The sequence below is a fragment of the Canis aureus genome, chromosome 14 (assembly GCF_053574225.1).
Source record: "Canis aureus isolate CA01 chromosome 14, VMU_Caureus_v.1.0, whole genome shotgun sequence".
Classification (NCBI taxonomy): domain Eukaryota; kingdom Metazoa; phylum Chordata; class Mammalia; order Carnivora; family Canidae; genus Canis; species Canis aureus.
The window spans coordinates 32333999-32358569 of record NC_135624.1 but is presented as its reverse complement, the minus strand read 5'-3'; the positions used below and the strand labels follow the sequence as shown (position 1 = coordinate 32358569).

At 38.8% G+C, this 24571-nt stretch overlaps 2 protein-coding genes across 20 annotated transcripts in view; one reads left to right on the top strand and one right to left on the bottom strand.

The window, feature by feature from the left end:
• The window catches only part of PHF20L1 (PHD finger protein 20 like 1), an 83808-nt gene extending 64897 nt beyond the window's left edge, over nucleotides 1–18911 (bottom strand). For 5 of the 15 annotated variants that reach the window (XM_077847286.1, XM_077847288.1, XM_077847291.1 and 2 more), the window contains exons 1-3: nucleotides 18671–18909; nucleotides 17929–18037; nucleotides 16309–16428 (exon numbers count right to left, since the gene is read on the bottom strand). In XM_077847286.1, coding sequence (XP_077703412.1) covers nucleotides 16309–16391 — 83 coding nt within the window. In that variant the 5' untranslated portion in view covers nucleotides 16392–16428; nucleotides 17929–18037; nucleotides 18671–18909. Of the gene's footprint in view, nucleotides 1–16308; nucleotides 16429–17928; nucleotides 18038–18670 lie in introns of all 15 variants that reach the window. The other 10 variants (XM_077847282.1, XM_077847289.1, XM_077847294.1 and 7 more) reach the window with 7 other exon arrangements.
• The window catches only part of TMEM71 (transmembrane protein 71), a 43650-nt gene continuing 36924 nt past the window's right edge, over nucleotides 17846–24571 (top strand). For 3 of the 5 annotated variants that reach the window (XM_077847309.1, XM_077847303.1, XM_077847299.1), the window contains exon 1: nucleotides 18146–18344. The gene's annotated coding sequence lies outside the window, so the exon portion shown is untranslated. Of the gene's footprint in view, nucleotides 18002–18145; nucleotides 18345–24571 lie in introns of those variants that run through there. The other 2 variants (XM_077847300.1, XM_077847304.1) reach the window with 2 other exon arrangements.

Genomic DNA, 24571 nt, shown 5'->3' with positions numbered 1-24571 from the left:
GTTTTTGATAAATCTGGAATTTTTCTTCTCCCTATAGAAAACTGGCTTTCACTATAAAGCACAATAGACCTTATATAACTTTGAAATTTAGGAGCTATTACATGCTTTATACATCATTCATGCTATTCAAGGCTTCTTAACCATTTCAAGGGCTCTGAATCTTTCTCTGGTGTAGCTTCTTTCCCCACTTTGGTATGATACTGAACTACTTGGGACGTCCTCAAAAATACTGAGCTCTGTCAAACATTTGTGCATTTGTACACTCTGTTCTTTCCACCTAATCCCAAACTGTCTCCCTCACTTCCTTCTCTATTCCTCATTCCAGGCTTGGCTTAATGTGTAATCCCATGTGCAAAGACATTCTACTCCCTGCCCTGGCTGCTCTGACTGACTGCACCCACCTGCACAACCACCATCTCAGTGCAGGTTCCTAAATTGTGTGCCGTGAGGTATTTATAGCCCTTGCTACTTTAATACTCATGACCTACAAAAAGGTCTGGTGGTTAAATAGCTTGGGAAAATACTGGATAAAAAGTTATATTGTAAAAAAAAAAAAAAAAAAAAAAAAAAAGGTTATATTGTTTTCTTTGTTGGAGATAAAACATTTACTATTATCACAGTAAAAGAAATAGGTAACCCTTTTATCACAAACCTTTTATTAACAATTCTTGTGATAGCAGATATCTGAGGGACATGATTTTAGATGCTACCCTTTGGCCTGTGAGATTCAAGGATTAAGAGTCATGTCCATTCTCGTATCCCCCAAGTGTCTAGCCCAATGACCGACACGCACTGGCCACTCAGGGAATGCTCAGAACGAACAAGAAGTTTTGTTAAAGACAGTCTGCACATTTCTTCAGAACTAAGAAGGCTGCTGCTGACCTGATAACCTTAAGTTAGAACTTACTCTTGGTCTTCTTTGGGGAATAGGTGTGAAGAAACACTTCGTTAAAGAAAAGCATAAAGGGACTTAACATACTCTCCAAGGTGAACAAGGCATAACGCTTGTCTTTTGCAATGATGCTCTGACAGTATGTTTCTGCTCCTCCGATTTTTAAAACATAAGAAGTGCCACTAGCACTGGGGGACGCCTAGAGGTAACAATGCCCTTTAGTTTATTTTCCAGCATTCACTGGCCACTTCACCATTACAAAGAGATTTTCTATCAATTATAAAAAATGGATAAATTTCTAATTCTGCATGTTTATTATCTCTTTTTATTTTTGAACAAAACATCAGGGGTTTATTCTCTGGGTTACTTCAAATTCTAAATGTAAACAACTCACGTATTTAAAACATTCCTCAAAGTGAGAATGCCACAGTAACAGAGTTAAACACATCTTTATTTTCATAACATGACTGAATTCAGCAAAGAGTCAGAATCCAAGTAAGTTCAAATCGTTTAAATCTGGATTGCATTTTTAAGTAACTTATAGTTTCCTAAAATACTTCAAACTCTGTTCACTGACAGGATGCCTGATGTTAACCACCAAACTAAAAATTATATTTTGGGGAACTGCTTCAGAATAATTTATAGCATGTTATATACTCTTTATATAAATACCAAGAGATTGATAGGTAAACTTTGGATGAAGGCCAAGAATGAAGTAACACTAATACACAAGATTATCTATTTTAATCCTTACAATATCCACTAATCAAATTTTGAATCTTAAATAAAAGTGCCATAAATATTACCATTGTCAAGAATGACTAAGTTTCTGTTCATTCATTTCATATGTATTTGGGCATCTAATAAGATTAAGACACTTGCCAGGCACTGTTGGTACAGAAAAAGGAAATATCATTAACTCCTACCTTCAAGGAACTTAGCTGAGAGTCTGACAAGGAGAAAGAAGAATCAGAATATTCACATGTATGTTAGGCTCTATGTTCTTTCCTTACCGAGTGTCAACTGCTCCTTATATACCTTGTCTCTTTGGATCCTGGTAACCATCCAAGGTATAGATAACACAGTCCCCATGTAACAGATGAAGACTGTCCAAGAATACACATGGTAGAGTATTCACAGCCAAAACCAACTGGCACAAAAGCCTATAGCAGAAATGGGATAAGGTCTACATCAAAGTAATTATATCATATATGGTGAACTGGTTAGTATATACAAGAAGTTCATATAAGATGCTATTAATAAGAGAGAAAATTGGGGAGTTCACTGAATGTTCTTGGTAGATGTCATCTACGTTGGTCTTGGTAAGGGACTTCTAGGATTTAGACTTAATAAACAAGGTACAAAAAAGGTAAAGTGCACACACTTCCAGTTAGTCAATGTTCATTTACTTAAAACCAAGGTTAGGCAATCAGTCAGATAATGAGGTCTCTGTCCTTAAGAACCTCTTGATCAAAGGCTGGAGGGGCAGTTCAAGGAAACCGGTCCCTTTGGCTAGACTACACGATCAGCAGTAGGGTGAATAAAGGAGAATACTGGGACATCAGACTGGACTCAGTAGCTAGGTTCAAAGTGAGGGGCTCTGTAATACCAAACTGATGAAACACCCCATCACTGTACAAACAACAGGAAATCCCGTACTTTGGTTTGCCTTAGGAAAAAAACCCTAACATTAAAATCTTTGCTATCATGTAAAATGCACAAAATGGCAACTTAACATATAGTCCTATACAGTGAAATGATTTTCCTGTTCTAACAAATGGCCCAAAGTAATAATGCTTTGATACACAGTGAATGAAAAATACTGAACAAACGTATTCACAAATGCCTTCTATCTTGACTGAAAGCAACACTATTTTGATACACAATTTATGTTTTATTATAATTGAATATGAATGGAACATAAAACTTTTCATACTGAATTTGGAAGATGTAGTGATGATGCTTTTTTTTTTTTTGTGATGATGCTTTTGTTTTGTCATCTTTTAAAATGCTAAATCACGGAAAACTGTTAAAGAACAATGATTAGGCTGAGTCTCCAATATTTATGATGGGAAAAGATCTCAGAAGTGGGAGACTGGGGTTTCAGAGTCAAAAAAATGAAAGAAGAAAAAGAAATACTTGGCATTTGGCTTGGCATTTCTTAAGGGGTTCAAAAGAAAGAGATGGAAGTGTGATTCCCCAGTGCCAGAATTCTATACAGAGCTCTCTTACCATTATAATCTGTTACTGCAAAATATCATAAAATGTTCACTATGGACCTTTCCGACTATAATCCCAGTCTGAAATGCATGCATTGCTTAACTTATATTTACTTGTGTGGAAAACAAGGGGTTGCCTTCATTGTTCTAGGTTTGCCTAGGTCTAATGTCTTTTACACTTGATTCCTAGCAAGTGTAATAAGCAAACTTAGTAAGAACTGGTTATGAGGCCAAATGGAAACAAATAGAATTCAGAAATACTGAGAAGATTTTACAATGATCTTTGCTGAATTTCATGGAATCTTCATACATGCAACTCTACCACCATAATCCGTCCATTGATTCCTCAGGACCCTTTCTGAATTAGTGTGGTCAAAGTCCAATAATGGTCAGGTTAAACTGTGGCTATAATTACTGAGTAGAACAAACCTATTATCAAGAACCAAAATTATTTTCATCTTCTCTGAACGCTTATAATGCTTTAATGCCTCATCTGAGAATATCAGCATTTTAACACTGTTACTGGTTCCACTTGTAGAAGACTGTTCATCAGAGTATGGATTCAAGATCAAATCCACAACCCATCAAAGAACCAAATACTAACCAAAGAGGTTGGTTACACATTGAATATACTGCATCAGTTCCCTACAGTTATCAATTTACATGGGCAGGTCCCGATTCACTCACTAAATCAGGAGACTACACCCCCAGGACATACTGTAGGGAACTGATGCAGTATATTCAATGTATTTTAATCAGATTTTCAAAGGGATCCATGATTTTTTTTTTACAGTTTTTTTTTTTTTTTAATTTTTATTTATTTATGATAGGCACACAGTGAGAGAGAGAGAGGCAGAGACACAGGCAGAGAGAGAAGCAGGCTCCATGCACCGGGAGCCTGACGTGGGATTCGATCCCGGATCTCCAGGATCACGCCCTGGGCCAAAGGCAGGCGCTAAACCGCTGCGCCACCCAGGGATAAAGGGATCCATGATTAACACAAAAATCTTTCTGGTAGGCAAGATTATCTATTAACACATACTATAGGTATCCCATTAATGTTCGAAGAAAAAAGAAATAATGGGCAGGTAGCTATTTAAAAAAGTTATATTCAATATATTAACAGTAAAACAAACATTATTTGAACTCATTCTGATTTGCCATCCTATTTGATATAGCCAGTTTTACCTGCATTGATAAGAAAGTCAACCATGAGGAAATGACAAGAGAAATTCCTTGATACACTTATGCCCTAGGATCTCCTGGACTTAAGCTACAGGACGGAGTTGTGAACTACTCACTGATGGGTAGCAATCCACTGAATAAGGTCAGACAACATTATTAATGTCCTAAAGACTAACAGGATTCGCTCTGAGAAATGCCACATTAATTAAAAAGGCAAAGTATTTTATTTTTTAAAAAGATTTACTTGAGAGAGAGCATGAGCGCATATGCATGTGAGTGGAGGGAGGGAAAAGAGGGAGGACAGAGGAAAAAAAGAGGATCCTGAAGCAGACTCTCTGCTGAATGAGGAGCCTGATGTGGGGCTCCATTTCATGACCCTGACATCACGACCTGAATGGAAATCAAGAGTCCCTAACTTAACCAACTGTGCCACCTTGATGCCCGTGCCCCCTTCCTACAAAAAGGCAAAGTATTTTAAAAACTTGCCCCAATAGTTATTCAAATTATTTTAAATAAGTCATTTGTTTATATTGATAAAATAATAAAATTTGTAAGTTATATAAATTTAAAAATTAACAGTTTCTCATTTGTTTCATTTAACTCAGTAAACAATGAGTCTCTTAATTCACTATGTGCCAAACACTGAAGTAGGAATAAACCTACAAATAACAGTATTATTCCAATCAATAAACTCAAATTCAGGACAGAGGGGGGGAGAAAAAGAAAATCGAATAAGTTACCACAATTATAATACAATGTTATAGCTCAAACAGTCAAGATAAATTTCAGTAGCACACAGAAAGAATACTTAAATTAGATGTTCTACTAGATAAGTAGGTCTTTAATTAGTAAAAAGTGAAACACACTTGAAATCTGACTTACACATAATTTAAACGTTAGAGAAATTTAGGGAGTTAGGATTAGTAACTCAAAACGGTTCTGTGGATAAGGACTTCATAAGCAAGGACCTCTAACATAAGTATCATAAAAAAATGACTAAGATACATTAGAAGAACTAAAAATATAGAGTTAAGAACTCCCTCACATATAATCGTCAGAAAGAGGATTATGTGTTAAATAATAAAAATTAATGTAAAATGTAATCCAAAGCAAACATAATATTCTTACAGCATAGCAACCTTTTAAATTTTAGCTTCTGGAAGCGTTTTAAATTTATATTACACTTTGTAATTTTCAAAAGCATTCTCTCACCCAATAAACTCACCGATTAAACTCCAAGAACAATGTCATCTAGTACTATTATAGTATTTTTAGAGGAAGTGCTTTTAGTTACTGCATGTTAATTTATTTCACACTTGAAGAATACACTGAAAACAAAACTCTTTTGATTAATTCAAACTTGACATCCCAAAATGAAGTATAAAAGAATCTAGACTTTCCAGAACATTCAGAGACTAGTTTATATGTCAAAATCACATCTTCTCCAACACTGAATTCTAAGCATCCCATCACATCATCCCCACTGTCCTCTTTTCAGAGGTGTCCACCCCCAAGACACATGTTCAGTAGAAGCTGCCAGACCACCCTGCTGCCTATCTGTCCACACCTTTGCAGCAAAGAACAGGTAGGGTCAGAGTTAGCCACATGTTTTCTTTTAGAGCCTTGATGCCACATTTCAAATTAAGGTTTCATTTCAGACCCCCAGATTCAAACTCCTACTGCTATCTACCTCCCTAGCACCTCAATCTCCTGCCATCCCTACCTTCTTTCAGTCAATTCTAACCAATCACAGTGCCTACACCTATCTACTCATTACCATCTCCCACCACTATAAAAAATTTACTACTCTACCTACCCAAAAAAATGCCACCAGTTTCGTACCAGAAGTTTGTGACTTCATATATTTAGTTCAGACTAACAGGACCAAACTCCTTGTTACTTAATTTTGTCACAAAATTCAAAACTCCAGCAGGTTGAGGTCCACTTAGTTTCTGTTTCTTAATATTTAGCACTTAAAAAATTATTATACCACTACAGGTAGTTACAGACGTTTATATGCCTGTTGATCGAAGTTTTAAGGATTTGCAGTGACTCTTCTCCCATGTAGACTCATTTCTATTTAGAATAACCAATATTCATGCTATTATTATAATTAAAGCTAATGTTTACTAAGAGCCTACAATGTGGCAAAAGCCATGATAAGCTTTTAACAAGCATTGTCTTGCTTAATCCTCAAAGAACTTTTTTGAATTAGGTACTACTGCTCCTGGTTATTGAAGAGAGGAGGTCATAGAGGCTCTGATCCCTTATGTAATTTATTCAAGCAAAAATAGGTATTTAGGCAGCAGATCCCTGAACTGAGGTTGAGTGTCTGTCCTTAAAGACTATGCTTACATTCAATATATATTCTGCATCTTGCCAAGTTATATTTAGCTCCTATCACACTTACTGCACACATATAGAATAGGGTGCTCTTACCAAGAGGTACTGAAAACAAAAATAATATGAGAATCAGATTATGTTTATTTTTTTCTTGCAAATTCAATTTTATATAAGGACTTTTTTTTTTTTTTTAAATATATAAGGACTTTTGATACAAAATATCTGAAGTCAGTTTTTGTTAGGCCAAGAGTACAGAAAACAGCTTTTATTATACAGCACAAAATAAACATCTATGCATAAAAAGGCTCGTTTTATTATTAAAATTTCTCAAAAAAAGCATACTATATCTCAACTATGCCTAAGTATGAAACATTGCATTAAAATTAAAGAGTCTGAGAAAAGAAAGTAGCTTAACTTTTAAGATGTTTCAAAGTTTTTACAATATAAATTTAAAACTTAAGAATCTAGGGGCACCTAGGTGGCTCAGTTGGTCAGGCATCCAACTCAGTTTTGGCTCAGGCTATGATCTCATAGTTGTGAGATCAAGCCCCACATGGGGGTCCATGCTGAGAATGGAAACTGCTTAAGATTCTCAATCTCCTCCCTTTGCCCCTCCCAACCCCCAAAAGATAGGAATCTAAGGTATGGTTTGCGATTCGACTAAGAAAAACACTAAGTGACTTTAAAAATATTTACTAATCTAGTTTGACAAATATAATCCTATACTTAGTTTTCAACTCATAAGTCAAAACTCATTTGCCAAAATTTTCTGAATAGTAACCACATCTCATGAGATCCCCCAAAACTTTGGGTTCATTCTTTACCAACCTGCCAAAATTCAAAAAGCTTTGCTGGGTATCTTTAGGAGTAAAATCATTTCATGTGAGTAGCTTATACTTTGGTACCTGAGCAAACCACGATGTACTAGAAACAGATTCATTTTTAATTAAAGGAAGTTAGCTTTTTGGCAATGGAAAAATAGAGTTTTAAGACACATCAAATATTAAATATCCAAATTTTCTTCAAATTCACTGCAACAATTCTCTCAAAGTTGAGTTCATTGAAATTAGTGAAATAACATAATACCGACATCAATTTCCAATTTAATAAAAAGAAAAGTTCTACGTGCTAATGATCTATGGGAGGTGACAATAAGGATAGTTAGTAATTCTTCAAAATAAAAAGACATCTAAAAATACTAAAAACTGGGAGCCTTATGAAGAATAGTAAAACTGTCTTTTCAATATTGTTAACTTTTCTTTTAAAAATATTTTAATACTGATATTTAAAACTCAATACTTCCTCCTTCACTTAAAAAATCAATTAAAAACAAAAACTTTTCAGAATCTGTAGATACCAGTTCTATCTACTCAACAAAACTAGAATTAGTAAACATTCTTTTTATTAGAATTATCATCACAAATAAATTATTTCCCAACTAATGGCTCTGATCAACTCCCCATTACAAAATAAAGCATCATCTACTTTAATGTGCCAGGTGTAGAATCTCCCAATACAGTGATAATATTCAGCAGGAATGAGGTCATGAACAGTTAGATGCATATGACATACATACGATAGCTGACCTCCAACCAAATGTCAGAAAAGCAAATAAAACTGTCTTCTCTTTTGGTCCAATCCCTGCCATTATATGAACACACACACACACCACACAGCACAATAATCCCAAGGTTCCTGGACTTTATAGTACTATATATTTCTGAAAGAGGCTAAGAAACCATCAGCTTGAAGGCTTGATTCAAAGGTAAACTTAAGAAGGAAGAGTTTCTAGGACAGACAGACCTGAAATTAACCTGCCTTGCAAAAGCTAATTCAGTGGAATAAGAATGACATTGGCAAGCTGGACTCTCAGGGTCCTTCTAAACACTAGATAGATACATATTACTAAAGAAGGTCAGGAATTAAGATAGCCTATGAATGCTGAGCCCATTTACTCCCTGAAGCTGAGGCTCAGACTTGAGGGTGTCCATATGAGGCAATAAGTTATGGTAACGAGATCCGCACACTTAGAGTCAAAAGAACCTGGGGATCCCTGGGTGGCACAGCAGTTTGGTGCCTGCCTTTGGCCCAGGGCGCGATCCTGGAGACCCGGGATCGAATCCCACATGGGCTCCCGGTGCATGGAGCCTGCTTCTCTCTCTGCCTATGTCTCTGCCTCTCTCTCTCTCTCTCTCTCTCTCTCTCTCTCTGTGACTATCATAAATAAATAAAAATTTAAAAAAAGAATTAAAAAAAAAAAAAAAAGGAACCTGGCTATAAGATGACTTTTCTGACTAGATGATGAACTGGAATAAAACACCAAATATCTCCAAACCTTAGGTCTGTCATTTCTAAATTGGTAAAGATCATCCCATACTTGACAGGCTTCTTATAAAATTCAAGTGACATAATGAATATTTTCTGCATATCTGAATCATTATAGAAGTTACAATCTCGCAACGGCAATCCACAATTAACTATAACCAGGGACAGTCTGTCTTCCTCTCACCCTTAGTAAAAAGGATCTAAATCCCAACTACCCAGTCATGTAGTGGTGATCTCAGAAAGCAGAAGAGCAAGAGAACTGAAGCCCATCAAAGTACATAGAGGTCAGTATGCTCTATTTTACTGAGAAACAGCAAAAAAAAATTTTTTTTGTTTGTTTGAATCATCCATCACTTTGCTCTGTATTTACATTTTACTTCTTACAACTAACGTAAATAAAAACAGAATATAAATTCAAAAATCATTCTGGATATTTCCATTGCTATCCAACTAAAAAACTTTATCTTTGGGTTAATAATTCTGTATACGCTCAAGACCAGTGGTTCTCCTGAGGTCCCCAGACCTGCAGCATCAGCATCACTGGGAAACTTTTTAGAAATGCAAACTACTGGGCCCCACTTCAGACCTACTGAATCAGAAGTTTGGGATGTTAGCCCAGTGACCTATGTTTCAGTGAATCTGAGGAAGCTAAAGTTTGAGAATCACTCTTCCGGACTTCACCTGAATCACTTTCAAAACTACAGCATCAATGAACTTTGTAAAAGAATCAATTAGTGAATTGTTACCATGTGAAAAGTTAAGGAGTTAAAGCATCCTACTGGTTAAATATACTTTTCTAAGTCAATAGTTATGATACTAAGTAATTTCAAAATTAAACAATGAAAGTATTTAAATGAGTGGGAGAACAGGTTGGAGAAAGGGTAACAACGTGCCCAATACCACTACACTCCAACCTTCAAAACTATTATTTTTGTTACAAACTAGATTCATCTTTCTCTACTTTTTCAACTCATTTTTCTTTTTTTAGTGACCAGCAGTTTTGAGGAAACTATGTATGACTTGTATCTTACTTGTGCCTCAAGTCTGTGTTAATGAGCCAGCTAAAAGTGAGATTAAAAAATCTATCATACCTGAATACATGGAAAGTAGATCTGAGTTTCTAATTCAAGGGACCTGAAATATCACCTAATATGTCACACCCTCATTTCAAGGACATTAAAGCAGAGGAGTAACTCTCCAAAGTCACACAGTTCATGGCAGAACAGCACCTAGAACCTACATAATCTGAGTTCCAGTTAAATGTAGTTTTTCCAATATTCCTTTTCTGTCGTCTTCCAAGAAAACTAGGATAAGCAAAAACTGAGCAGAAAGGAAAGAGCTCTATAGAAAATGAATATAACAGAAGGAAGAATAATAGAGTAAGAACAACAACCAGGCGTGTTTTACAATAAATACACGTACTCTGACCCACTTCTAACCTAGCTTTCAACATATTTTGAGGAGAGAGGAAGGAGAAAGTGACCTTTACCACTAAAAGTTTATAGGGCTTTTTTTGGTTAAAAATGTTAAAAATTAAGTAACTACAATGTGCACTGATGCTTGATGATTAAACGGAGCTCACTTAGATCTTAAAATTCAAAATCTGTGACTTTCTGAATGTAAAAATCTCAGAATTAAAGAAAAAAAAAAACCCACATCATATAGATTTCAATTTGAAATTCTCTACTAGAAGAGTCCTTAATCTGGATGGAGACCATGGATAAGTTTCCTATGACCACTCATAATAGATAATTCAATATTTTAGGTATATAAATGCAATTGTATATTTTTCTGAGTCTACAGCTAAAACTAGGCTTTCAAAGACAGGTAGTGACTCAAAAATACGAATCAATCTTTTTCAAATATTCAGTTAGGAAAGCCAAACATATAAAGATTTTATTCATATATAAATATGAATCTTTGATTCAAAAGATTTCCTATTTTAAAAGTACTTAAGGTTTCTACATATTTCAAACTCACCTAATGTAATTTAAAAATATCTGGCTTTTAAATTTGATCCACAAACTACTTTTTGGGAGGACTCTTCTACTCTAAATATAGATAACACAACTTATTTCTATTAATGTTTGCCTCTGAATAAATTCAGTTAGAAAAAAGCAACCCTTTTTATTCAGAAAATATGTACTTTAATCAAATTAGAAAGCATTTGTATTTGTTACAATCCAAATTTCCTCAATTTTTCCCACGCTATTAAAATTCTGTTCATGAACATTTTAAAAACTCACATTTGCAAATGTTCCATATAATTCAAAAAAACTCCCCATGTGTGGAAACAGCATTTGCCAATTCAAATTTACACTGTTCTATCAAACTCTGATACTTGGAGACATCTCTACATTTTATTTTTCATTTTCCTTTCCTTTAGATCTAGAAGAGAACTAGAAATATTCCCCCCCAAAAAAGGTCAGAAGACCATAACTCATCTGAATGTATTAACTCTGTATTTCAAATATTTGGGGCATATTACTAGATTTGTTTTATTTTCATAACTAGGTCACTTGCTATAGAGTAACTATTTTCAATCAAAAGATGGAAGTTAAATCAGTAGTCCAAACCAGTTTAACACTTTTCTCACTGAACAGTATTCAGAATGATTAGATAGGATATCTGCAAGAGTACTTCGTAAACTATGAAGCTCCGCAGAAACAAAAAGATTTTATCACCTCAAAAAGATGGTTTATAGCCAGCTACAACGACATGATTTTCTTCTACATTCCAGGCCATTCTCATGTCAATACTAAAACTACGTTTAAGGGGATCCCTGGGTGGCTCAGCTATTTAGCGCCTGCCCCTGGCCCAGGGTATGATCTTGGAGTTCCGGGATCGAGTCCCACATCAGGTTCCCTGCACGGAGCCTGCTTCTCCCTCTGCCTGTGTCTGTGTCTCTGCCTCTGCCTCTCCCTCTCTGTCTCATGAATAAATAAAATCTTTAAAAAAATAAATAAAATTACGTTTAAAAACTTATACACTTAAAGTGTTCAGATTCTCAAAGATTTCTTTTTCAGCTCTCCCTCTTCTCTTGCATTTACCTCAGTGCTTTATAATTATGTATTTTGTAGAATTTGAAGTTTAAGTACATTATTTGATCCTTAAAATAACCCCCTATGTAAAAGCCAGTAACAGTGCTTCCATTTTACCAATAACCCAACTGAAATCGAGAGGTTCCCCATATTTACAGGACCAGCAAGTGACAGTCTAACTTTGAACCTCTTTTATCTTTAGAATCTACTTACAGTATCTCCAATAGAACTTCAACTCTAAACTTTCCCTTTCCCCAAATACACTCCTGTATCAACAACCTGTATCCTTTTTCATTCTTATGATGCTACTGCATTCAAGAGACTATATATCTGATATGTCACTATTCGAATGTTAGGGGTGCGATAGAAAATATGATGGAGGTAAGATCCAAGATGGTTGTGTTATCTGTAAACATTAAAAAGACTTTTAAAGACTGTTGAAAAAGAAACTAAACACTATGTTTTAAGTAAAACTACATTTTTAAAAACTAAGCAACCCTTGCCCCAAAAGTAAATAAAAAATAAAAATTAAGCAACCTCCACTACTCAGCAGGAGTTAGGTTTAGTCAGTATAGGAAATCCAAAAACTACATATTGGACCTGAAGATGACTGGCCTCTTGGTGGTTTCTTAGGGCCTGCATTCATTAGTTATTGGTAAATAATCAAACCACCAATGAGTTTTCTGTAGTAGCTTTTTTTTTTTTTTTTTTTTTTTTTTATTATTTATTTACGATAGTCACAGAGAGAGAGAGAGGCAGAGACACAGGCAGAGGGAGAAGCAGGCTCCATGCACCAGGGAGCCCGACGTGGGACTCGATCCCGGGTCTCCAGGATTGCGCCCTGGGCCAAAGGCAGGCGCCAAACCGCTGCGCCACCCAGGGATCCCTGTAGTAGCTTTAAAGTGACTTTGAAAACAAAAATAAATCACTTCTCTAAAAAAATGTAGAGTGTATTTTCTTTTATATATATATATATATATATTTTTAAAAGATTTATTTATTTATGATAGATATATATATAGAGAGAGAGAGAGAGGGGCAGAGACACAGGAGGAGGGAGAAGCAGGCTCCATGCTGGGAGCCTGATGTGGGACTTGATCCCGGGACTCCAGGATCACGCCCTGGGCCAAAGGCAGGCGCTAAACCACTGAGCCACCCAGGGATCCCTAGAGTGTATTTTCAAAGATGAAGTATCTTTCTGAACTTTGAAAAATATGTGATATGGTTTGCTCAAGCAGTAATAATGTATTTTTCGTAAGAAAAACAGATTGCATCTTCCTATTAAATCTACCCCAAACCTCAAAGTGGAAGCTTAATTTCAGTTTATTTCTGCCCACCTAATTTAGACTTTACCCCTTTCTTTCCAGGGCACAATAAAAGCTCTTTTCCTTTTTTATACAGGAAACATTTTTTACATACAGGACAGGTTGACATTTCGGGTGCTCCACTATCACAACTCTCCCTTTGCCCTTCTCTGAAAAAGGTAACATCAATATGTGATGATGTTTCCTTCATAACAGATACATGGCTTACTGGGATCATCTTGTGTGCAGAAACAGTAAGCACCGTCTGCTCTCCTGCTTGTCCCTTCCTGTCCAATGCCTGTAATCGTTCAAAAATTATTCATGTCAAATAAAAACTCAATACTTCTCCAATTGTACTGAATAAATGTGGATGGTTAAGCATTCTTAAGGGACACAACAGAAGAGAATAGGAAAGAAAATAGGAAGGGAGGGTGGAAGAGGAAGGGGAATCATTTCAGTATATTTTCAGTGACTAACCCCTCACAAAAATATTAAAATTTTCTTTCTCAACACTTGAATCATCCTTCTACACTTTTACCTGATATAAAGCAAAAATCTGCAGCATTTATATGAAATACAGAATGGCCATTAACTAGTAATGATATGAAGAATAAAGTTTAGTATCTCATTTAAAAATAAAATCTGTTAAGAGTAGTGTCTCTCATAGAACTTCTCTTGTGCCCATATAAAACAAGGTAAATCTTAAGCAATTAATTAGTTGTCCTATAGTACTTTAATACTAAATGAAAGGAATTGCCCAAGGCTAACTAGTTCTTAAGACTACCAACAATAAACAAAGTCACGATAAAAAAGTTATTTCCTTCAACTACCTAGAATACACATATACGATACTCTGAATTCCAACTGTGACAGAATGCTAAAAATCTTCATATAAATGAGCTCATAAAAAGTCAAGTTGATGATAAGTTTCAGTGATTACCATGTGATTATTTTGGCTGATGTTTACTTACTTAAAAGAGACCATTACTATTAGGGTCACTAAAATAAAAGCTAAACTTCATCAATGAGTACACATGCCTGTTATCACCTTAAGCACTTATAAATTTCCTTGGTGCAGAGCATAAGACAATGAAAAAGCTTTCAGCTACAATTACTTTTTCTTTCAAATTCCAAATACTCTAAAAGTACATTCAGGCTTGATTTTTAAAGTAGTTCTTTTTTATAATCTTTTTATTTTAACTACTGGATCATCAATTTAACAGCTGTTGAATCAGAAAATATTTCACCACTAGAAGCAAATTTCTTACTAATTCCGAAATTATGTTAATATCCCTGAAAATCTCTAAGGAAACTAATAAACTTTGTGCTCTTCCAACACTGGAAGCTATTTCAATCACAACTTTGTCAGTTCGAAAGCCTAAGAAAATATACTAATATGATTTAATAAGTGATTCAAAAACCAGTAATAAAAAAAAAAATAAAAATAAAAACCCTGAAAAGTTAATTAAGATTAGCATCAAAGGAAGTATCATTTCTCATACCACATGGAGATTTAACAGTGTGCCTTCAGAGCAAAAAGCTTCTTTTGGTCAAATGAGAACCAGAGATAGCCAATTATCAACTAAACTGCTATCTTTTGTTGCATGTCCAACGCGTGAACACTCCACCATGTCTGGAAATAATTTTTAGTTTCATGATGACGAGGGATGCTACTGTCTGCTCCCAAGCCCCACCTGAGAAGTACTATGTACACTCTCCATCTGATGAGTTTAACAATAAGTCCCCTAAAAAGAACTCCCCCCTGAGATGCACCTTACAGGCATGGGGCCAAATAATTGCCTTCCCACGTGAAACTGTAGTTTCAAAATGTCCCAGGGCAGTGCCTAAGACAGAGCCCATTAACCTGGGGATCAGGGACAGATGCAGAATTCTAAAATCACATACTGAGAGACAGAATCCCCAGACCAGTCTAAAGTCAAATGTCATGACTAAACAAGATTTCTCTGCCTGCCACTGCCAACTCAGGAGGTTGACTTAATGCAAATCAATCAAGAGCAAATTTACAAAATGCCCACCGTGTTTTTAAGGGAGTTGTAGCAAGAGAAAATGCCAAAAAGTCTAGTGGATAAAGTCCCAGAGTCACTAAGCTGCCAGATCTCTCATCAAAATAAATGGGCTTCAAGAGAACCCAGACAACCCCAGGGATCAAAGAGGAACTTTCAAATGCCCCTCTCAGGGAGAGAGCTGAGAATGGCAGCAAGAGGAAACTTCCTCCCAGGGACAAGAACTAGATGGCAGCTAAGGGGAACAAGGAAAGCATTTCCTAGAAGAGGGAATCCCTGTCAACCCTACTGTGGCCTAGGGACCCTTCCGTGTCGTTTCTCCTTTTCTCATTCCCATGTGGTGGTTTTATCCCTACACCGTTTATTAAGGGTCTAGCAGGACCCTGAATTCACAACCCATCACACATGGCCAAAACAGAAGAAATAAAAAAAGGTCTGAAAGAACTGCCCATTTAGTACGGAACAGTAACAACCTGCCTTTAATTCACTACCCCCTGGAGAAAGAGGAGGTAAACTTTATTTTTAGATGGGATGTTGAATAGTGACTGTGCTAACCATCAACATCCTCTGTGTTTTGAAAGATCGCCTCTGACACAGGCCAAGAAAACAGATCGATATTAAGTTTTATGCAAATCTGGGAAAGTTGGTTATCTGAATTAATTCCATCTCTCGTACCACCACCATAGCTTACATGAAGTACACAAAGAGTGTGGACAATCTCTCTATACCTCATATCTTAGGTAATTATTTTCAGTTCTCAAACACCTTAAAAAATGATCCCGATTAAATATAGCTCTGAAATGCTAAACCTACAGAGTCTGCTGAAGGGCAAGAAAACTAAAAAAATAATGTCCATGTGTATTCAAAATGTGAATACGCTAAGGTTTCTGCCACAGTCGAAAGAAGAGCAACTGACTAACATGTTTAAGGCTACCAATGTCGTGCTTTCCACCAACAGCTCCATATTCTCCATACCATTTTTGTAAGTAGTCCAGTGCCTCCAAACGAGCACCAATCTCAAAAGTGATTCCAGGACGATTTGGGGGCTTTTTACTCATCTTGAGATCCTATTCTTCAGTATTTTCTTTTCACTACCTCAAGAGGAAAAAAAAAAAAAAAAAAAAGTTAGATTCTGATGCATAAAATGCATAGGGAATAAAACAGAACTTTAAAAGCATTGCATGAGAAGTTAAAATAACTGCCAAATTTTAAGGAAATTTGAATGATGATTACCAACATCTGTAGGTAAAGTCCTACACACTTTGCAGGCAATCTTAATCATGAATCAAGGAAAAGGACATAAAGAAGAACTACTTGAAAAGAACAAACAGATGGGCACTAAAACTTGCTAGTAGCCAAAATGCTTTACGTTTTAACTTGAAAACAACCAAGAAAATTCTCCACACCAGCTGAAAATAGTTTTCTGTCTTTGAAAAGTCAAGACACCTGAGTGCTCTGGAACATGACTATTGAAATTCTTAAGAAGACAAATTAATGAAGTTTTTCAACCAACATCTGAGTGCCTCATAGCACACCACCCTGGACAAGACACGAGAGAGCATATAAAGAAGGGGCAGGACACACTCCTCCGTCAGGAGGATTTTTCATTGCCTCTGACTTCCCACTTTGGTAGATGATTCAATAATTTTAATTTAACACATAAAGTTGCAACAGAAATTTCTTCCTTCTACTTTGCATTCAATGAGCAACAGTGATGTTGGATTTTTTTTTTTTTTAACTGAGAACTTATTTCTACTCTATTTCAGTATAGCGCCCACATCGGACAAATACAAGTGGTCATAATGTTCAAACAGACACACACACACACACACACACACACACAAAACTACAAAAGAGAATCTATTGCTCTCTATGTCATTGAGGTGCGCACTCTTTACTCTCCTTTCAGCCACGGTGGACACCAGAACCCCCGAGGGAGCCGTCTTCACTGATCAGTACTTGAGGAATAGGAATGCCCTTTGAGACAGGCTCGATCAGAAACAGAGCCTGGAAATCAGGCATGCGAACCTGGTGTTAACTGCGGGGGAAAGAGAGATCCCTAAAACCTTTTTGATATTTAGAATCACTAATAGGACGATGCGCTCCCTGGGTAAAAACAAAAACAAGGCAAAACAAAAAACAAAAAAAAAAAAAAAAGGAAAAGTGTTACAACTACAGCATTTCATAGTCGGCCCACCATTCAAAAGGGACAAAAACATAACAGCAAACATAAAAACCCAACTGTCCTTTCCTCTTTGAAACAATCTAAATAGGTAAGAGGTAAAAAAACAAAAACAAAAAACAAAAACAAAACACCAGTACTTGCCGTAAAATACATAAAAATCCAACCTATATACTCATGACAGGGAGGAGAGTGGCCTCTGGTCATGGCAAGAACAAAAATTAGTACGTGAGAGTTCATGGGAAGCTAGGCCAGAGGGTATGTGGTGTAAAAGGGACAAAAGCATGAATATTTTTTTTAGAGTCTGGTCAGTGTGTAACACAGGAGGCAGGTACTTTCAACACTTCTGTGGCAACCTAACCCGACTTTTTCTACTGCTCTTCCCAAGAAGAGCGTAAGGAGAGGTGGTTTACCAGTTGCACTACTTTCTACAATCGAACCTCGACCCCATCCATGGAAATGGGATGAAGACACACCGACTCCCAGGTTGGATGCTTTGGGATGAGGCACGATCTCCCTTTCCTTGAGCGGAGAGAGGAGAATGAAAAGGGATCTGAATTAAGGAGAAGGCAGAGCCGGTGTCTGGTGGCGGTGGGAGGGGGGACGGGGAGGGGGACGGGGAGGGGGGAGACTCGAAGCAGGGGGAGAAAAGCGGACAGAGGCAAGACGGAGGAACATAAACAAGAAGAGAACGCAAACGAGAATGGCAAGAAATAACAAAAAGGGAGAGAGAGAGAGAGACCTGGATGGTTAACGTTGCAGGAGATGACAACTGGGAGGATAGAGAAAAATCAGCAAGAAGACACGACAGCGGGAAAGTGAACCAAAGGTCAGAGAGGATGGCTGCGGGGCCCGGGAAGGGGCGGGAGGGGCGGGAGGGGCTCCCACCCGGGGCGCGGAGCCGGAGAAGCGCCCAGGTTTGACAGCCGTCCGGCCGCCAGCGGGAGGGGAGGGGAGGGGAGCGGAGGGGAGCGGAGGGGAGGGGGGGCCGGGGAGCGGCGGCGCCCAGACAATAGGGCCCCGGCGAGTTCAGGGGAGGGACGCGAGCCGGGAGCGGGCCGCGGAGAGACGCCGGCGCGGGGGCGTCCCGGGCGCCCGACGGGATGCAGGCGGCCTCCAGGCCCCGCCGCCGCCGCCGCCGCCGCCGCCTCTTACCGACTCGGCCTCCTCTCCGCACAGCAGCCGGGCCGTCCGGGGCCGAGCCGGGGCACGAGCAGGGCGGCCAGCCCGGGCCTCCGCCTCCGCCTCCGCCCAGGCAGCGGCCGGGGAGGAAGCAGGAGGGGAGCGAGCTGGGGCCGCAGCGCCGGGTCGGGCCCGAGATCGCGCGGGAGGTAGCAGGTCCGAGCCCTCAAGCCCGCTCAGTGTCCGCTGCCATCGCCGCCGCCGACGCCGACGCCGCCTCCGCCTCCTCCTCCGCCGCCGCCGCCGCCGCCGCCGCTGCAGCCGCCGGCCAGCCCTGACGCGACGCCGGGCCCAGCGACGTCAGCCGCCCGCGACGCGCCGGAAGCGGGCCTGGTCGCGTCACGTGACTCGCGAGGGTTGGGCCCGGGCTGCGCAGCCGATTGGACGGCCGCCCCGGGAGGCGGGGCTTTTGCCGCGGTTGGCTGACGGCTCGCGGGAGGGGCCGTGATTAGCGAGCGCGAGAAAGCGCGCTCCGGGAGCCCGCTTAGGGGATGGGAAGTGCTTGACCTTTGAGGGGCATGGTTACTGTCCACGCGATAGGCGACGGGTTTCCCCGGCTCAACCCCAGCGCCTTGGGCAAACTTATGTAAATGCACGACACTCTTGCTTAGAAATCCACCGCATTGCACAAGTAGAGGGGAGCAAGTGGTCACTGCCATGGCCTGCAAACAGCCAGCTCCTGCGTGGACACTGCGCTGTTAGTGCACCTGACAACCACATTTGCACAATCTCACTGCATGAGAGTCCTAACAACACAGAAAGCAGGCATTGCTAGCATGCATGTGTGTTGTGTGCGGCTGAAGAACCTGTGGGTAAATTGAGGTGCCTTCCCCAAGACCTCCCCTCCCCCCAGCTGAGGATTGCAGAGCTGCTTTCCTCAATATTTACCCTGTGCCAAACCCTGTGCGAGGCACAGGACAAAGTGTGAAGCCCAAAGCTCCCCACCCTGGGGGAAACCAACGAGTGAAGCCATTCAGAGCAATGTTGCGATGAAAATCTTTTTTTTTTTCTCCTCCCTCTTTCCAATGTACCACTCTGGATCTCAAGCTTTCTAAATGCAACATTGCATACAAATAACACTTATATTTATCATGCTTTACAGTGGGGAGTTAAAATAGCAACGTATCTCTCTTTAAGCTTTAATTATAGTGAGATTTGGTGATTTAAACAACTATTTTCATATCCTTTTATGCCAGAGACATTCATTCAGCACTTACTCTGTTACTAATAGCTGCTGAGCTAGACTGAGCATGGCGATATATAGAAAAGATAGAAATAAGACAGTCTCTGGTGGACATTGGTCTGGTCTTGGATGTGCCCAGCATCTGAACTCCCTTTCCATGTTTGGAAAGCTTACGGTCACGGTTGTCATTAATGCAGCACACCGTGTAGGCCCTGGATCTTCTGGACACACGACAGGATTGTACTTTCTATACTTTCTACACTTTCTCTTGAGAATTAGGCGTGGCCATTTGATTTGTCTGGCTAATAAAATGAAATTGGAAGTGAATTTTGGCCAGCTAGTCGTTCTAAAAGGCAATTCACCCAAATTTCTGCCTCTGGCACAGGGATAAGCAATATTTGAGATGGTGGCTGCTCTAGTCACCCAGATTCTGGATGGACTGTGCTGAGGCCCAGAACTCACTGCTAAGCTACAACCAATATGTAGTATAAGGAGGAAAATAAATATTCACTGTTTTAAGTTTCTGAGAGTTTGGAGGTTGTTTGTTACACAGCATAACCTAACACAAACTGACTGATACACCCACCTTATGAGTCTTGGAGGCAAACTCACACCAAATAAGATAAAAATGTCAGAAACTCCCATTCCCTGTCTCCCTTCCAGCAAAAGTGCTCTTCTCAGCCACACTTACTACTCTCTGTCCCTGAAGACTGTATGAGAAGCTGCTAGTGATATAGTGATGTTCAAAATAAGGAAAATCATGTCCAACAGCAGTGGCCATACCAGGGACCTAATTTCTGACTTTCGGCCTAGAGCTAACTAACTGAACCCTAGCAGAGCCCATGCTCACCCACAAGCCTTAAGTGAGGGAAAAATTGACATCTATTGTTAACATCAGTGAAAATTTGACATTGCTTGTAATTGAAATAAAATAGATACATAAAGGAAAACATAGATTCGATCCACTCTCTCCCGTTTGTTAAGAATTCATCAGTCTATCCTGAAAATATGATTCCCTCATTTTAATTGGTACTGAATAAGGGACTCCTCCAATAAAACAACTTGAAAGACAAAAGTGGAAATGAAGTCTTATGTAAATGATTCCTGGCTTGTGAATCGTACAGAGGAGTCTTCTCAATGGACTTAATACCATCCACCAAGGGGCACTTTGGAAATAGGAAGGAGAGTGTACTTTTAGTTGTCACATGATTGGGGTGGAGCGCTGTTGCAATTTAGTGGGACAGAGAAGGACTGCTAGACATCCTAAGAAGCACAATGCAGTCCTGTATCTTGAAGAATTGCCTCAGATCATGCATGACTTTTAATGTCCCTCTAAACATTCATGTAGGTCAGAACCCTTTTCATACTTGTCTAAGGCTAGAACTCAGTTTTGCACCAAGGCATAAAGTATTTTGCAAGGTTTTAATACACACTCAAATTTTCCAGGAATGAAGCAACCATGTCATATGAGGGAAAAGTGTTCTTTTTTATGAACATGTCCTAGAGTTTATCCCCTTTTTTTTTTAAATCATGCCACCATTGGCAAAGCTACTCATAATAGTTGAGGCACTGATTGAATGCACCTGTATCACTCTGCACCTGTTGCTGTTACATTCAAGGTAAATCTAAATTTTTATGCAAGCACTTGACTATTATGTCTCTTTGTGAGTCATGGCTGAACACAGTATTGTGTATTGAAACACATAATTATGTTATTATGTATTGAAATGCATAATTATAAATTATGTCCATAAAGCTAGTTCTTATGTTATTGTTATGTCATTTTATTAATTTTTAAATATATGCAGCTCGATTATGCCACCTATGAATTTAATTTCAGAAAAGTTGAGAGGGTATTACATAATGTTAACTCAAAAAGGGAGCAGTAAGTCTGGTAAAACCAAAGAAAATTCATATAGGCTATTTTTGCCTCCTTTGACCATGTAAAATTAAAAGTCAGGATTGGGACAGGGATACAAGATACCCAAAAGTCTAGAGATGACCCCCCAACCATGCAGCGAAGCTATGCATTGCTATGTCCCCTCCCCTCTCTCCCACCCGACACACTCCTCATGCAGATGGTTAGAGTTAGCCATCAGTCATTTCATCGCCAAATATAGAAAGAAAGAACTTACAGCTGTGTTTGAGTGGAACCAAACAAGCAGTGAGCAAATTATCTTGAAACAACGGTCCTTAGGCAGAAATCACTGAACTAAATTCCTCCAACATTAAAAATATAAATATGGAACCATTCTATCTCCTGGAATATTTGACAATTCTATATACCTATTTTAAGGGACAAAAAAGTTACTACTAAATATCTCATATTCTTTGTTACATATGAAACACAAGAAAGCCATTTTTTGTGTATTTTCTCTAATTTTATAATCAGCATCAAAGAAGAAAATCAAAGCAATTCAGAGTTTGTTGTTGTCGTTTATTTTCTTTTTTAAAAGATTTTATTTATTTATTCATGAGAGACACAAAGGCAGAGAGAGAGGCAGAGACATAGGCAGAGCGAGAAGCAGGCGCCCTGCGGGGAGCCCCATGCAGGACTCGATCCCAGGACTCCGAGATCACAACCTGAGCTGAAGGCAGACATTCAACCACTGAGCCACCCAGGTGCCCCCATTGTTCTTTAGATACACTAGTTGAATAGAGACCTGAACTGTTGGAATAGACACCTGTGTAAACTCTCTTTTCCAGGTGCTTCAAACTCTGAAAATGGCACTAGCCTCACTTCCTTCCCCTGCCAACGAACCTGTTTATCTTGTCTCTCTGTCACTCTATCCCTTTTTCAATGGGCCAGAAGCAGTAACTGTTCCAGAAGTAATTTCTCGCCATTGGACCTCTTGGCCACGTGTGAACAGAATGGAGAGATACAGTCTCTCCCATACGTCCACACAGCATCCTGCTCACATTTCTAATGTTATTCTCATTGTGTTATATGGGTTTATATGCTGCTTTCTTAGAATGAGTCAACTCTAAAGATGATTGGACATTATAAACTACTTTTACTGGAAGTTCATATGCTACTCAGAAGGTATCTGGCTTTCTGAGATTTCTAAGAATTCTTGACTTGGCAGTAGTGATTTTGAGATAATTGTCTCTGCTAGTGAAGGTTATATATATATAAATATTTCATTCGACAAAAGCTTAGAAATGCAGCAAGAGATCTGAATTATAAAGAAGTTCTTTTTGTGCAGACTGTCCTGAAACAATGGAGTGACCACGAATTTGTCATCCAAGCCTGGACACTTACGGAAGTAAAAAATTATAAAAAAATAAATAAAAAAGTGCTGTTATAATTATACCAGAATAACAAGTGGATTCCTGAGCAGTCTCAGACAAATGGAGACATTCATTCAATCACACTCCCTAAAACAGGAAGAAATAATAAAGAGAAACAAGGTAAACCTTCCCTACCTGCAAAAGCACTGAATATGGAATCAATTCTTGACTCCACAATGGATTTTCTCCTTTGCAATACCAGAACAAAGGATGAACTTTTCTTTAACTTTCAGCTTCAATGTTAATACCTTGGACCTCCTCTGATTTTTGTTGTTGTTTGCTGTTAACACTTCTATTAGCTAATCAGTATTTTCAGAACATTGCTCCACTAATCATCTGCATTAGACTCACCTGGGCTCTTTGTTAAAATGCAAATCCCATGGGCTCTAACCTGTGTCTTAGGTTTGAAGATTAGCAATCTGCACTTTAAAAGCCTTCCTTTTTTTTTTTTTTTTTTTGTATATTGTTTTATTGGAGTTCGAACCTAAATGACTCTTAAGGTACATGAAGTTTCGGAACTGTGGTATGTTAGAATTCGTTTGGTTTCAAGTGAGAGAAAACTTATGCAAACTGGTATAAGCATAAAGGGAATTTCTGTTTCTTTTTTTAGTATTTATGTCTTTAGAGAAAAAATCAGCAGTGGAGAGGGGCAAAGGGAGAAGGAGAAGCAGCCTTCCTGCTGAGCAGGGAGCCCGACATGGGCTTAATCCCAGGACCCTGGGATCATGACCTGAGCCCAGTGACTGAACCACCCAGGCACCCCAATTTCTGTTTCTCTGGAATCAAGAAGGGATAAGTCTACCTTCTGGGACAGCTAGATTCAGGAATCAAATTATAACATCTTTTATTCTGCTTCCTGTGGGTTGGCTTGACTCTCAGGATCCACATCCAGCTTCAGCCTTATCATCACATCTTTTTTTTTTTTAAGATTTTTATTTATTCATGAGAGACACAAAGAGAGAGACAGAGACATAAGCAGAAGGAGAAACAGACTCCTTGCAGGGAGCCCAATGCAAGATTCGATCCCAGGACCCCGGGATCATACCCTGAGCTGAAGGCAGACACGCAACCACTGAGCCACCCAGGCATCTCCATCACAACATCTTGATGAACACAAAAACAAGTCCTAGAACTCATTCTTTCATTGGCCTAAACTACATCAGGTACTCACTGTGAACCAAACCTGATGGTCATGGGAGTGATTTGGACTGACTAGATGTGGATCAAGGACTCATCCTCAATCAGGCAAGTGGGAGTAGAGACTGGCCCAAACTTCATAGACTGAGAGATGGGAATGAGTGGGTCCTTTAAAGAAAATTGGGGTGCGGTTCTTGAAAGAAATAGAACAGAAACTGGACAACAAAGCAACTAATATTCATTTCAAATGGCTTCTACTGACT